The sequence below is a fragment of the Drosophila sechellia genome, chromosome 3L (assembly GCF_004382195.2).
Source record: "Drosophila sechellia strain sech25 chromosome 3L, ASM438219v1, whole genome shotgun sequence".
Taxonomy (NCBI): domain Eukaryota; kingdom Metazoa; phylum Arthropoda; class Insecta; order Diptera; family Drosophilidae; genus Drosophila; species Drosophila sechellia.
The window spans coordinates 19,006,122-19,022,261 of NC_045951.1; the positions used below are offsets into that span (position 1 = coordinate 19,006,122).

The window sequence follows — 16,140 nt, forward strand, 5'->3', positions numbered from 1 at the left end:
ACACACACACAGCCGCACATCGCACAGCGGCGAAGAGCGAGCTGCCCAATCAGCGAAATCATCAGCTACAATAGCAAACAGTTCACAAACACCACGTCTAATTAGTTTCACACGAAAATGATTTCCCCCACGAAGAATTAACTCAAAAGAGCCTGTATTTTTGGGGATTTTTATTGTACTACACTTTTTTTAATATAATTTTTTTTATTCTTGCACCGCTCACTCCCCGCCGACGCCTTTGTAATACTGAGTGCGCAAATTCGCTTTGGCAATCGCTTTTCGCTAACGGCCATTCTGATCGATTACGCGCAGCGGTGGCTCCACGAAGTTCGGGTCATGTGGCCGGCATCTCCGCTCCGCCGGCTCCGTGGGCAGCACATCGGCACTCAGCTTAATGAGGCGGTCCAGTGGACACCGGCGGTCGCAGTCTTTCAGCTGCAGCTGCTCGAGACAGCCGTCCTCGTGGTTGCGGAGGAAGATCTGGAAATTGGGAATCAACATAGTTATTTTGTATATTTATATTATATTTGGAAATTTAAAATCACTTCACTTGTACTATATATTAACTGGTGAACTAGGCAGATCTAAGTTCGCCTTTTCCCGCTTTAGCTTACTTTGATAGCCACTAACTAATATTTTTATTTATCTCGCACAATTTATAGTATAAAATATAATTAAAGATAATAATCGTGAGATTCTCCAGAACGGCGATTTCAATGAAAACCTTGAGATATTGCCAAATAGCTGTTAAACCGAATACGATGACGAGAATTTACCCAAGCACCTATTAGATTCTCTATCTTCTACAGGTTTTCTTACCTCCACATAGTGCTCTCCGGTTTCCTTATCCCTATGCGTCTCGAAAATGGCCATAACCGCGAACCGTGGCATCTGGCGCTTCCACACGCCCAAGGCCATCAGGATATTGCCGACGGTCCAGTCGTGGCCGGTGTATATGAACATACCCCGATCCTTGGGCTTCAGGCTACCCGCCCTCTTGGCGACCATCTCCTTATACATCCTCTTCAGAAACGGTCCGCCCTTGATCTTCTGCATTTCGGGAGTGTACGCATTGTAGACGTAGGTCTGCTCGGCCAGAAACTGCATACGATCGGGGAAGTAGTCCTTGGCCCAGTCGGGCAACTTGTAGCCGAATTCCTGTTCGGCCAGAAGGGTTATGTAGAGGGAATTGATATCCTCGGCACTCTGGATCGCCTTTCCAGTCAGATTTGTCAGCTCGCGGAACATTTGCTCGTAGGGCTCCGTTTCAGCGATGACTTCCGGTCTCTTAAAGACCTCCTTCAGGGCTTCAAAGTAGCGGGGACAGGGAGTGCGCACCAGCAGGAGCTAAATCACACATTTAATTTAATTTATCCGCAACTGGGAGATGAATACCCACCGAGTCCTCATCCAGGGGTTCCGACACAATTGGGATGGGCTGCCAGTTGAGGTGCTTATTCCACTCCATGGGGGTTCCCCGCGGCTCAAACATGCTGGCCAGTGTTGTTTGCAAGGACATCATGGCCCTCGGAGAGGCAGTGGCTTGGGCATGCAGGCGCTGCGAAAGCGAAATCATTTTAAATACGGAATTAAGAGTTACTCAAAAAACCTACATCCGGTCTGTAATAGGGACCCATGAACTCGCCGTATCGCCGATTCAGCCAGCGACCCATTTCGAAGAGCTCCCGTTTTCCTGACTGCAATTTGGGTAAAAAGTTTGTGCACATTATTATTAAGAATTAAGATTTGGAATTGTATTCTTAATTTACATGCGAACTAATCCTTTTAAAATGCCCAAATGATAATATACTATTTTTGGCATTGATAAGCAAAACAACGGAGGATAAATAAATTGTTTCTATCTTTTTTTTACTTTTCTTCAAATCGGTTGTTTTTTAACTGTCGCATATGGGAAGTGATATGTTTCAAAAGAAAATATGTTGACTCATATATAACTTTTATACAAATTGAAAAATGACAAAAATTAAAGTATTTATGCTTAAAAAATATTTTATGATAAACAACAATCAAACTACTCTTTCCTTTTTAAAATTATTCAATGTTTATATTGTCCGATACTTATAAAATTTAAACCGAAATTATATATGTCAATAAAAATATATCAACAATTCAAGCACATTTTTGGATTATTAAAAGTAGACGACTTTTGGAAATAACTTTAAAACTGAGAGACTAGGACTATGGCTATACCGCCTGGGCTTTTTATACGGATCACGAATCTAGATATTTTATATGATCTCTTAAATCTTAAATCATTATACTTTCAGAAAGAGAACAATAGGTGAAGAGTTAATAGTTTTGAAGATATTTTGAAAGGTGTAAAAACAGTAAGCAACAATACTTTTTTCCCAGCCTTATATTAATAAATGGCATGGTTAAGTGGCATAACTTCCGTTCAATGATATTTAGCTTAGAACACTAAACTGATCCACTCACGTTAGTCACATGTCCCCAGCCCGTTGGCTTGAAGCCGTCGTTTAAGTAGGGATCCTTGGGATAAGTGTCCACTGGGGTGCGGATGCCATGTCTGAATACAATGTGCACCAGCTCCAAGGTGGAGTGCGTGGTGTTGGGACGCGTCTTGAAGCACTTCAATCTGGACGCCTCCTTCCAGTCGAGGTCCTTCGAGGACAAGCCGCTGTTGAGCACACCGATCACAATCACAAGGCCCAGAAGGCCAGCTCCCAAGCCGAACATGGTGAGCATCTGTTTGCGCGTCCACCGAGCGAATATCATTTTGGTGCCTGATTCCCTTTTATACCGATCAAAAACAAAGCCGGAAGAGTCGATATGCCGAATCCCGCGAAAACGAGATTTGGGTAATATTGATTTTTGGCGCTCGCTTTGTTAATTTGCTTGTTTAATTGCAATGTTTAATTGCTACCATATTTGTGTTGTTTATGCGAATTTTTGGGGCGAGCTGCAAGGCGCGTGCAACTCACAGCGCGTCTGAAACTACAATAAAGCGTTGACAACTCGATACGGAGAACTTAAAAGAGAGATAAATCAGTGTTCGTCTATTCGGCTTTTGTTGCGTCAAGTGTCAAGTTGTTGTGATCGCTTGTTGGTTGTTGCTGGCCACTTTCCACCGAACTCGGCTGCGAGCCGAGCTTACAAGCCAGGCCTTCCAAGCTAAAACAAAAAAATTGAAAAAAATCGAAAAAAATCCCAGCTAATTGGGCGTTTCTCATTGAACCAGGCAATTACGTATACGACATGTGCGACCATTTGCGGAACGCAGTAGCACGGGCCCACAAAAAACAGTTCCAACATCCCATTTTGGGTCTATTTTTAGCACCGTACCGCCCACTGTCTTCCAGTTCGAAATTTTCTTGGCAGCTCGCCTGGTCATTATCCCCCACTTTGGGTGATTCAGTTCCTGGCCACTATTCAAAGTGGTTCGCTATCTCCTGACTCATGACTGGGTAAGTTTGTTTACTGGCGACTTTTATGCAGTATTCGGGGCATCCCCAACACTATAACGGTTCGAGTGCACAAGAAATAGTTATTCAAAACTAGTTTGCAGTCGAAAATGGGTTTTTACACAAAATGAACTCTGCTAGTTTAAAAGTGATAAAAAACATTGACATGCTGATAAAATTCACCTATGATTACAGTTTAATTAAATAAAATCTCGGCCAAGATTGCTGCAGCTCGTGTTATTTGAGGGTATATGGCTAAAGGTCTGATATAAAGCGATTTGAACTGAGGTAGGTTAGTAATCAAAGGGGCGTGTCAACTGTGTGAGGCTGTAACAATTTAAATAAGTTGTATAAACTAACTTAGCTTGCATAACTGGGACACGGTGAATAGTAGATTAGGGTTCGTGGCCCTTTTATCTTATTATTATATCTAAATTTATTCTAACATTCGAGAGTTATTAAAGTCAAAATCTCGAACCGAAAGATACAACAAGTAATAAAATCGTGATACATGTGTGTGTGCTTTAGCTGCACTAATTATTTGCCTTGTCTCACTTTGTTGACACTTGGTCTGTTGGGAGATAATAATTTTAAGTTGCGTATTCGCAATTTCGTCTTGTTTGAACAACTTGCTGGGTTGGCTTTTTGTTTTCCGTACGACTGTCAGAAATTGGCAAATAAATGCTGAGTTGAGGTCTCTATTTCGCTCTCAGTCTGTTTGTTTGTTTGTTTTGTGTTCGTTTGGTGTCAGATTCGCCTTATTTTGTTTGCCCGAGAGCTAATTACCCGACCGGACTGGCCAAGTCCGTTGTCAGAAGTCCAAGTTTGGCATGTGGCTGGCTAATTGTTGTCAAAATGAATTTTATGGCTAATTAATGACGGCGTCGCCGATTAACCGTTAACTGTGTCTTTGCCAACTTCCAAACTATGCAATTACCTGAAAAAAAAAACAAAAAAGTAATGTATTAAATCAATGAGTGCGCTGCGTGCTGCAATTTCGTAATTGCCTATGACTTTTGCACATGAGTCTTGAACTTTCGTCTAGTTTTCGAGTTCATGTTGTTTTTTCTTTTGATCTGACTCAAAATTAGAATCAATATAATTCGCAATCGGACATACACACATGGAATAATAACAACTATGACTGGGAGCAACGCAATCGACATTTGAATTGCATCAGCTGACAAAGCGATTAACATTTTTTCAGACGAATAGTGAAAATAAACGGCCTTGCTGGCGAACTGTGAAAGTAAAGTAAATTCGGATTAGTTCGCATTCAGTAAAAACAAAAGGTTGATACCAATAGTAATCAAAGTTCTGGTAATCTGGCTCTGAATTTTGCTCTGCATTCTGAATTCACTTTGCGTCACAGATTTTGACACTCATTGTGTTTGTTTTGAATGTTTGGAAATGTGCTTCTTTAAAATGATAAGGAAGTATTCAATAATGTTTACTTTTAGAATCGAAAATATTATGCAATACTGTGCGAAAATTGTGTTCTTATCACACAAAAAGAAATTCCCCACAAAAGTGTTAATCTTGAATCAAACAAAAATTCGCATTAAAGTTATTCAGACAAAATTCCGCAATGTGAAAATGTTTATTATAAATATGAGATTTATATTTTCTTGAAATTTTACAATCTCATTCCTTTGTTCATGCTCTCAATATTCTTCGTTAAAATTTTCGTTATGAACTGAACCTCTAAACTCGGTTGTAGTTTTTATCATTAACTTATTTTTTCAGGAAATTACTAGTTTGGAATTATCGTATGCGTAAAATGTTGTTTTTTCTATTCTTCGTTTCATTTTGATCAATTTAACTGATAGTCCATGCTGATTATTTATTTATTTTCGAGCACTTTTTAATATTCCTATTCTGTTTTTTTTTCGGCACGTGTGTGCTGCATTTGGAATTTATATTCAGATTGTTGAATAGCTCTCCTAAGCCTATTTGCTAATGACTTTCACTGAAATTTATGGTCGCTGCGCCACTGCAGCAGAGCCAAAACGAAGAAGCCGGAACCGGAAACGGAAAATATTTTCAAATAATATATTTCTGGCTGGTCAGAGAAGTGGGCGATGTGTGGTGTTTGCTGGGTGTTTGGAGTTGGTAGGAGCACGTGCTAAGTTGGCCATAAAACGTGCATTAGACAAACAGCAAGAATGGGAAGCGCTTTTGGCGCAAAAGCGTCTTCAGGCTCTGGAATCCATCCACACACACACATTAATATTTATCAGGGCCGCAATTACGATTACCGACATCCCGGACAAACTATCCAAAGCGGAGGGGTAATGAAAACGTGGCATGGACGAGGGGCCCGGGGGAAATCTGAGGAATTCCGCCAAATTGTCCGACAAAACGTTGCCGCGAATGCCTGGGCTAAATTTATTGATTCCGACGCATTGAAAATAGTTCTCGGTGGGGCAATTTCGAAGATTTGTACGACAAATTTTTTCTCGACGCTCCTCGACTTCGGTGTTCTTTTTTACATTTTCGCTGAAATGGCTGAAAATTTCTAACTGACGGGCATAAAAATTCGAACACGCGTAGTTAAGCCCGCACACACACGCCCCAATCGGACCCCTCAAAAAAGGGGGCGTGGCCGGGTCTATTCAATGAGACAAAGGACGCCGGACCCGAGTAGTCTGCGTTCGGGGATTACGTCTGGACCGCGTTTTTTGGCAACAATTTCAAAAGCGGGACCTGGGGACGCATCGAAATGGAGTGGAGAAAGGGGGGAAGGGGGAAAGCCGGAAAACGGGTGGAAAATCAGGGGGCGGCAGTGGGCAACGGGCACTCTGTGTTGTCGCCTAAACGATAAAGCAATGACAAAAGTCAGCGGCGATTAAAGTTCAATTGGTGTGACCTGCCAATTGGCATAAAGGAAAAGATTTCAAATGGCCGCCAAGTTGGCAAAATGTTGGCCTCGTGGAAAGTTTCCGGGGAAAATGTCGGGGAAATACGGTCGTGAAATGAAAAGTGGAGGCTATGAAAAGGGCGCGCATAAAGGATTGCTGTGGAGATATCGCAGGGTTCTGTTGAGTAAACAAGACACATTCTTGTTGAATAAATGGGTGAATAAATTCAATACATGCATTTAAGTGCCCAAATATTATTTGCTTGAACCACAAGCACTTTTTTATTGAAACTATCTTACATTACATTACATTGCTCATATTTCCTCTACAAACTTACGTCTTTGTAAAAAGTAAAGAAAGAGAATATGATTTAGTATGAATGAATACATTCAATCTGATTAAATTCCCGAGAGCTGAGTTCAAGTTTTGACCATTGAATGTGAAAGACACGCCTTTAATGCCCGCCTGATTATCGTATATTAATGAGTTTATTTAACTTTTTCGATGCGATTGATGGCCTACGGGCGGTGGGTTGGCACACTGTGGGCGTGGCTGGCCTAAGGGGGGTTAAGGCCTGGTTAAATGCGCTCATCTCATGCACGGCGGCTGTTTGTGAAGCTTTTCACAGCAAATTACAACAAATCATACACATAATTACGCTTTAATGCTTGGCCTGCCCACGCTCCCCGTTTCCTGCTAACGAGACCCCGCCCCTGCCACGCCCCCCCTCCTCGCCCTCCGCCACCCTTCTTGTCGTGCAACGCATCAATGCAAAGTAAAATTGTGTGTAAAAAATGTGATAATTAACTTAAGTCCTTTGAGAATTCGCGTGGTTTCAGGGGAGAGGTTGGCGAGCACATGAATGTCTGTATTTTGGCTGTTTGTTTGTGCACATAAAGCCATTGTCAGTTAATTATGTAAAATGTCATACATACAACACGTGGGTGTATGTGTTCACATTATGCGGTCGAAAAGGAAAAATGTTGCCACAAAGACTTGCTTTCACTTCAAAAACACACACACACGCAGCCGACGAACACCCACACATTTATGTACATGTGCATATTTGCATTTAGATTTGCGTGTGTGTTGCAACCGGATGTCTAATTGTGGATTCCTTGTAAATCCATCCTTGGGGTATATCGAATTTCTAATGGCAGTAACTTAGGAAGTCCGACTGATTACAGTTTTAAAAAGTAAGATTTATACGCAACATCGATTAAACATTCAACTAAATATTTTAAATATTTATATCCCAACTGAGAATAGGAATTATTTATTTAAATATATATATTTAAAGCTTAATATGTGTAAATTGATTATAATATCTAGTGTGTTTAAAGAACTGAGTTTTTGGAAGACAGCGCGTTGCATGCCCCCGTGGATGTTTTTCCTCTTAACGTGTACATTACAATGTTTGTTGATGGTATCCTTGATTTGTTTTCCACTTGCCGCTCAACACCAGTGAAATTAACACCAGCATATGACTGGTTTGTTTTGCGAAGCAACAACTTGGACTTCTGTGCTGGGAAATTCCTGCGGCTTCATTAATTTATATTATGTTTACCCACAGGCACACCGGCACACAAACACCCACACATGCCCAGGTGTTTTATGGAATTACTCCCAGCTTCCGTGGTTCGCTTTCATTTCATTTTTGGCATTCAAGGCTCCCAAGGCAGCCCTGCGACTGTTCTTCATTTGCCTTGTTAATGAGCGCCTCACAATGCATACAATTAAAGACGGCAACAATAGCGGTCTTTTTGGGGGGTTAAGGGTTGGCAAGGGGGGGGGGGGGTGTAAGGGGCAGATCCTGTCGGTGGCAATTAGATGTCCTCGTTAGGCAGAGGTTGACTTCCTCTTATCCTGTCGGGCTGCCATGCGTGACGACAGTTGAGCAGCGACTCACAACTGATAATCCTTTGTAAATAATACATTAAATACTCCGGTGGCAATGGTTTTTTGGACTATTCAGGTAATGCCGAGGCAACCTCCCCCGAAATCTCAAACCCACTTAATTCAATTTGCATAAAAGTGCCTGGTCGTTTTATTAACCCACTAAACGTAATCTAGTGCCCGGGGGCGCACGCTTCAATTGCCCCGCTGATGTAGTGCCGCTTAAGAACGAAACTCTCCTCCTGCTCCTGGGCCTTGCCAATTTCTTGGTCCTTGTATCCCTGGAGAGTCCTGCGAGACCCTGCCCACCAATTATCGGCGCACCGCACACCCGCAGCGCCGCAGCTTTTGTTGATTCCGCCCGACGACCTTGCGCCTAGTCAAGCGTTAAGTGGGCCATTTTGGCGAGCTGCTTTGTGGAATTTCCCTTTTGATTGCCGTCGTTGCAGCTACCTGGCCAAATAATATTTTCACCGACGGGGATCCATGCCAAAAAAAAAAAAAAACGCGGAGAAATGGGTCAGATCTTTGAGGCTGACTAAGCCGAAACACTTAATGGTACTTATAAATACAAATTAAGGGGATAAAAATCAGGTTGATGGGGGGTCTGCCATTTAGGCTTTATAAGCATTGAAATGCAAAGAGTATTTGTGGCATAAGCGAATAAAATCAAATTATAAGTACGCAAGTAAATTTATTTAGATATATATTGCATCATTACTTTGCAATTATAAAGTACGCCTTCTTTATAGATGAAAAGCATGCTACGGCGCATAAATGCTTTTCCAATTTAAAAACGAATATAAATTCTTAGAAAGTTAATAAATTATTTATCAGAAAATCCCAATATTGCCCCATATGTTGTGGCATCCCGCTCCATGCTCCCCGATTAGCGTTTTCCCATTAGCAAAAGTTTTCCTTTGTCTTCGGCCAACATCTGTTAGGCCTATAATTAAACCATTTTTAATGGCCATCAAGGATGACCTTCAAGCCAAATCTGCGTCGGACACAGTGCATAAATATATATGTACTTTTGGGTTAATTGCGGAAAATAATCATATTTTTTCGACTGCCGAGCCAAGTGGCAGGGGAGTTGCGGAACGACCGCTGACCAGCAGGTCCACTTTGACCTGGTTTTGTTATCATAAAATGCCACAGACGCCACCGAAAACGCCACATGTGTGTGTATATCTATGTGGAAAGTTTCGGCACATTAAATGAAATTTAATTCCCGCCGTCATAAGCAGCCAGGACAAGTCAGGACAGCAGCTGGACAGGCCAAAGTACCACGCATCCGGAGCAGGGGAGAGGTCGCCGGAGTCCAGGGTAACCGCCGAAAACTGTAGCCAATGTTTCTGGTGCTGCTTTGGCAAAGCCTTCTTCTGTCATGTTTGCCCGTACACTGGAAGAAATCTCTAGTCGAACTATTTGAACTCTATGATAGAAAATTAGTTCTAGTTCTAGAATTAGTTCTAGAAAATTAGTTTATTTAACAGTGGGCAGACGAAAATGTATCATTTAAATCCTATTCCTAATATAATCCTTGTGACCGTATCGTCTGTGTTACTGATTCACGACTTTTTTCCCAGTGCACCCGCATCCTTCTACGCCACATCCATGGCCAGATCCTTCCATCTGCCGCACCTCCTCGCCGCCGCCCCTGCGCTTTGTACGTGTCCTGGGCCTCTGTTTAAATGTTATTTAACGCTGGCCCAGAAGTGTCATGACTGCCTGCCATTGTTGAGTATGTGTGTGTGAGTGTGTGTATGTGTGTGGGTGTGGCAAACTCATAAAATGCCGCACAGTTGTTGCAAAATTTGTGGCCATTCTTCGCTGCAAAAGCCAACCCAGCCACCCCACAACAGCCCCCTTTCCACTGGGCCACGTTTAAAGTGGATCACAAATTCCCCAAAAAAATGTTCGAAATTTCACGCTCATCTGGCTAAATGGTTTTATAGGTTTTGATATTTGCTCATTTGTTGATCCGTTTCGTTCGTTGAATTTCGTATTAATATTGCTGCTGTTGTTGCCATTGTTTTTGCAATTTATGAGGCGGTCAGTTTTGGCCTTTTATACCCAAATTCCACGCTTCGTTATCCTTTGCCGTTGCCTTTTTTCTTTTTATTTGTTGGTCCATACCCAATCATGTAAAGCCTTTTTTGTGTCTGCGTTGGCAAAACGCTGCTCTTGGATTTGATATGTTAATCATATTTTGTGTTTTATATTTTGCGCTTCAACTATTTGATTGCCGACCTCGGCTTTATTAAGATATTTGTCTGCTGGCCAAAAGGGCATGAAATCCGGGGCAGTCTGCTGCTTCTGTGGGAGGTCCTAGGTGCTGTGTGGTTAGTGGTTGCCTTTCTGTAGAAAGGAAAGGCCTTCACAAAAGCCTGGCTAAGAAGGTCACCAATTAGCGGTGATATGTGTGTTTTATAGAAAAAGGAGAGAGTAAATATGAGTCCTTGTCGATTTGAAGACGGTATTAATAATTGCTCAATCATAAGCACTTTATAAACTTTTCCCCAAGCCCACAAGCGATAAACAACCTTTACCAAGGCAGTCAAATAACAATCCAATTACCATATTCGTATGAGGATCGAGCACAAAAATTAATGGAATCCTCTGGGGTCACTTTTATGTCCTAATCCTTCGTTTTGATGTCACTTCCCGTTCGCTCGCAGGACGTCTTCAGTTGATGTGACATTTAGGCCAGTTTATGGGCTGACCTCGTTGCCGTTTTGCGAGCCTTTCGTCCTTTCGTCCCACGGGGCGTATGCGCCATATTTCAGAACGCTGCTTGTTGCTCTCGGCCAGGCGGCGGCTCCGTCCGTGGCCATAATAGTGCTCATCATCATCAACTTTCTTCATCTCCATCATCATATTCACAACTTAACGTCCACTTTTCCGTCAAACAGGCCGTAAAGTGGCATTTCCGTTGTCGTTTCGGTTCCCCGCTCGTTCATTAGTTTGCCAGTTGCGCCTTTTTGTATGCAGCATAAAATTAAATTATTTGTTGCATAAGCCTCGCTTCCCCACCCGCCCACGCCCTTTTCCCCGTTACCCGCTCCCACCGGCGCTCTGGAAAAGCCAGCGAGGCATGCAGCAAAGTGCTAAGCCATGAGAAAGTGTGCACTTGAAGCAACGCTAGCCACCATGATTCACTTTTCCACCGGGCCACGCCTGACCACGCCTACCTCGCGGCAAGGCGGCAGTGATGCCGAAAATTCGAGCGGAGAAAATAATACATAAATTTACGTACATGCAATGGATGTGCAACAACACAGATTTGACATGATTATTATTTACATTAAGATAATATGTTTCACTTTTTAGATTACATATCTTACAACAAAGTTAAATAAATATAATATAAATTATAACTTTACTTAAACGACTAGCTCAAGCTAAGGTTCTTTTAAAAAATCCAATGAAAAGTATAAATACAAATATAATCTTAGAGATATTAATAGTTTTCCCCGACTAAGATTCTACCAATTATTAAAATCACAAAAAAGAAAAACATATTCCTTTCTAATTGGAAATGTTGAAGTCATTTTGGAAGAACTACTCTATAATTGTGCTATAAGGACCCCCAGAGCCAGCAATAAAATATGAAACCTATGACAGCTCTATGGAACTTCGGCAGCCAAGGAAGGTGGAGGATGGGATCGCCGGGTCACATTATTATACTTTGAGCGGCGCCGAAATCAGGCAAAACTTTCCCGCACACCCTGGACTCCTAAGCCCCGCCTGTCATAACAACGGGGCAGGATGGTCGGCGGAAAACTGAAAACTGAAAGCTGCAGGCGACACAAAGGGGGAAACGGTTTTTCCAGGCGCTGATCTTTTCCACTCCTCGCCGACACCCCAGCCCAAAACACTTCGGCATTCATTTTCGTTTCATTCATTTATTCGTCGCTAGCTGCTTTTCATTCATTTTGAACTTTCGACGATTTAATTCGGCTTTCGAGCTGCTTTTCCTTCTTTTCCGTCTCTGTTTCACTTTTTTCCCCATTCTGAGTCTGGCGAACGCCTTTGGCCAAGCGACAACAAAAAGTTGCAAAAGGGGAAACAGTACTATATTACGAAAAGAATGCAATTGGGATGCACTGCGAGAAACTGGAACCTGAAATCGCAAAACAAATCAAAGAACTGCCGAATCTGAAACAATCAGATGATAAGAAGTTTGAATATGTTTTTACTTTTTCATAATTGCTGACAAGTAAAAATGGAGCAAGAAACAAAGGAGTAAGTAAGTAAGTTGACTTTAAATTAAATTCTACTTATCTAATGATGAATTGAAATTTGATGAAATAAAATGAATGAAATTTCATTTTAAAATAGTTTTGATCTATAAAGTACTCTATTCCTCAAAGACAATATAAGAAAATATAAAAATATAATCCTTTAATGAAGACAGTTCCTAATGAAATGTACAAGCTTAACGGATAAATTTGATATCCATTTTTGCTTTGATTAGTTTTCAAAAACTATTTTCCTTTACTATTATAACAAAAATGAAGATGAGAACAAGAGCAGCTTCGTAGTCGATATACCCGATAGAAACAATAAATTTCGGTCCCTGAACCCTTGGCATAAATTTTATGTCTGTGTTTCGGTCTTTGTGTGAGCTTTCCTTTCTGTTTATCGGTTTTTTTTCGTGTTGACCCCACCTGGCTGCCGACCACGATTGCAATCTCCAGTGCTCATTTGCATTTTTAATGAAACCGTATAAAGGCGAAAAATTGGTGGGGAGTGAAGGGGTCCAAGCTGGACGTCGGTGTGTGGAGCAGCTGCAAATTATGAGCCAAAGGTCCGAGAAGGATTTGCCCCTTGCACACATGCACCACTAGCTTGGCAAATAAATCCGACCATATCCCTGGCATATCGGGATCCAAACTGTCAACAGTTTGTCGCCTATCGCGGCGTCGAAATTTTCTCTCTGTAACCAATAAATGTTTCAACATCATTTACATTTGTGGTGGCAGTCTTATCCTCGGAGCATTGGAAGTGGAATTTTCCTGGAGCGGCTACTTCAATCATTTCGGACCTCGGGATGCCTGACCTCAGGCATTCAGCTCGGTTTTCCACCGACTCCGGCGATTGCGTTCTGGACAAACAGCCCTCCCAGATTTATGGGACCGCAAAACTTTGCTTCACGGCATAAATTAATGTTTAATTGATGAATTTATATGACGAGGGCACGATGCTCTGGCTTACATTGGACAGCATTCCATCATTGTGCGGACCAGATGACAAAGTTTATTCGCGGTTGTTTTAAAGACACTTATTTTCAAGATGTCAAAAAAACAAGCAGCTAGTATCAATAAAACTCAATTCGAAGGACTACATAGTTTTACGACAATCAATGTAGAAGTAAATTAAAGTTAAAATATTTATCGTTTTTAATTTTAACAGAAGGCGCGAATGCATTTTGAATGAACTGCCTCTTACCCTACATAAACCGCTTTGCCGGCTGTAAGCAGTGCAACCCGAAGTTCTGAAAATTTCCGACAGGGGTCTCATTTTCTTTTAACATTTTTGGTACTTGGTACGACGAGAAGTAATGTAAAGTAGATGTTTTATGTATTTTACCTGTGCTACAAAGTGTCACACTTTATGTAATACAAAAGATACTATTTTTAGGGTCGTGAGGATTAATTTTGTGAATAATATATGTGTTTTATTGTATTCCTTTTTTTAATTTAGTTCAACATACACACATGTTAAATTAAAGCTAACCAATGTAGGCAGTTTTTATGATCTGGGGTTGTCACCCATAGCTTACTTCTACTTATCAATTTAATCGAGAAGTAGGCCTTGAATAGGATTTCTCAGGCGTTGTTTCTCAGTCTCAGCAGACTAATAATATCAAAAATGGGAGGTCCGAAAAAACTTTTAATGGCATTCGTTCCGAAGTCCACGACTCTGGGCATCGACATCGAGTGGAATAAGCCGAAGAACTTTAGAAACGCCACCGCAAGAAAGACTTGGCTGAAAGACGCTCTAATCGAGGCCAATCGGATAAAGCTGGATCTGCAGAGTGGTCGACTAAAGCCTGATGAAATGCCAGGAAGAATAATAGTGATTCCAAACCGGACACAGGTTTCAAAGGTCGCAGCGAAGCAATTTGAGATGGAGTTGTTAAATCGCGAGAAAGCTCTTATCACCGAACGTGACTTTATCGCTCTCCTTAATAAACTGGAGTGCTGTTTAAGGTCTTGGGATCCCAAAGAGTGCAGAAGCATTTTTACCAAGATGAAAAGGCTGAAAATTACCAGAATGATGCTACTCCGCAACCCGGAATGTGTTCACAAGATGCGAGATCTTCAGGAGTTTGGGGGCGATGTAGAAGAATTTAAAAAGGATGATATGTTCATCCGCCAAAAAGCCACTGAAGTGTATATGAAAATCAAGAAAATCTTTACCAAGAACCCGGTCTCTGATGACAACTTTTGGAAGGACTTTTCCGAACAAGCCGAAACCTTCAAAGTCCTTACAAAAGATGTGCCTAAGGTCTTCCGAACCTCCTTAAGTGAGCAGGAATACAAAAGACTGCAAGACACCAAGGCCTCCGCATCCACCGAATCGAATGTATCTTAGAATTATAACATAATCATCCAATTCCGATTTTATTGGATCGGTTGGTTGTTACTCTCAATAAATAAACGGATTTAGTTGTGGCCAGAACTATTGTAAAAACTTCAAATAGTAAAGTAGTTTGATTTGTAGCTTTTTTTTCTGCACTTTAATATATTTCCCTACTATTTAAGTTAACAATTTTGTAGTTATATTTACAATAATTAGATCGGTCCGAATCGCTTGCAGTCAGTCAGTTTGGTCAGTTCCTCTACCACCACTTGCTGCTCTTGTCCTCCCACTTGCTGCCGGTGTCCTGTTTGACATCCACGTAGCTGGTGGCATGACCATGCCCATGTCCGTACTGCTGGCCATGGGAGTGGGAGTTGTGCTCCAAGTGGCTGGCGTGTCCCACATGCTTCACGGTTGCCTGGAATCCGTTGTGGGCGTCGGCGGTGTACTCAACGATCCTGGTGCGTCCGTCGGCCTCCTTCATGGTGTAGCCTCCCTTGACCTTGTCGCCATCACGGGTCTCCCACTGCTGCTTGATGTCGCCGGTCTTGGTGTCCTTCACCCCGTAGTTGAATTCATATTTGGGGTGGTGTTTGGGCTCCTCGTGGTGGCTCCACTGGTGGTGGCTATCGTGCGCAGCGACTGGAGCCCACTGCTGGTGGTGGTGATCCTGAACTGTGCCCCAAGAGTGGGCCTTCGGTGCATCCACCCATTGGTGGTGAGCCTGGTGGTGATCCTGCCACTGCTTGGGCGCCTCGTGATGCGTCTGGATGCTGTAACCCACGCCGTGTTCGTGACTATATCCACCATGAGGGATGTAGCTGGCAGCAGCCACACCCAGAAGTGCGCAGCAGAGGATGCTCAATTGGTGGGCCATTTTCGTTGGTTTCTTGCTTGGACTTGCTTGGCCTAAATCACGATTGGAACTGTTATAATCACCAGACAATGCCCAATGCTTTTATACTTCTGGCCATTCTATGGATCGATTAATTACATTTTACACTCGGGGCTAAATAGGCTAGAAAAAAGTAAGAGCCCCAAAAATGGGTATAAAAAATGCTTCGAATTTTTGTGCAAATTTTCATTTTTCCCCATTCGTATTCATAGTCTTGGCCGGTCGATCGGTCGATTGGCAAATTATAACTTACCAGCAACAACAACAACATCATCATTAAGCGGGGCGTGAACATCGCTCAAATGCTTGAAAAACGCAACGCTTTTCGATTTTGTTGCTTAGAAATCAATCAACAAGTGCGGCCCGCTTTCAAATTGCTCAGCAATAGCCGCCTCGCCTCGCTGCGTTTCTACGGTTGGACCCTCTTTTTCGCCTACTTCACTCCAAATGACCT

At 42.2% G+C, this 16,140-nt stretch overlaps 3 protein-coding genes across 3 annotated transcripts; 1 reads left to right on the forward strand and 2 right to left on the reverse strand.

Moving 5' to 3' along the window:
- Positions 1-155: 155 nt before the first annotated feature.
- Positions 156-2,757, reverse strand: LOC6619355 (venom acid phosphatase Acph-1). Its single transcript, XM_002043536.2, has 5 exons — positions 2,458-2,757; positions 1,614-1,697; positions 1,400-1,558; positions 820-1,347; positions 156-480 (listed from the first exon to the last, which is right to left on the reverse strand). The coding sequence occupies exons 1-5, from the start codon at positions 2,755-2,757 to the stop codon at positions 283-285; spliced, it is 1,269 nt and encodes a 422-aa protein (XP_002043572.1). The 3' UTR covers positions 156-282.
- Positions 2,758-14,077: 11,320 nt separating this feature from the next.
- Positions 14,078-14,803, forward strand: LOC6619356. Its single transcript, XM_002043537.1, has one exon. The coding sequence runs from the start codon at positions 14,078-14,080 to the stop codon at positions 14,801-14,803; it is 726 nt and encodes a 241-aa protein (XP_002043573.1).
- A 122-nt stretch (positions 14,804-14,925) lies between these two features.
- Positions 14,926-15,728, reverse strand: LOC6619357 (histidine-rich glycoprotein). Its single transcript, XM_002043538.2, has one exon. The coding sequence runs from the start codon at positions 15,666-15,668 to the stop codon at positions 15,051-15,053; it is 618 nt and encodes a 205-aa protein (XP_002043574.1). The 5' UTR covers positions 15,669-15,728; the 3' UTR covers positions 14,926-15,050.
- Between the last annotated feature and the right edge of the window lie 412 nt (positions 15,729-16,140).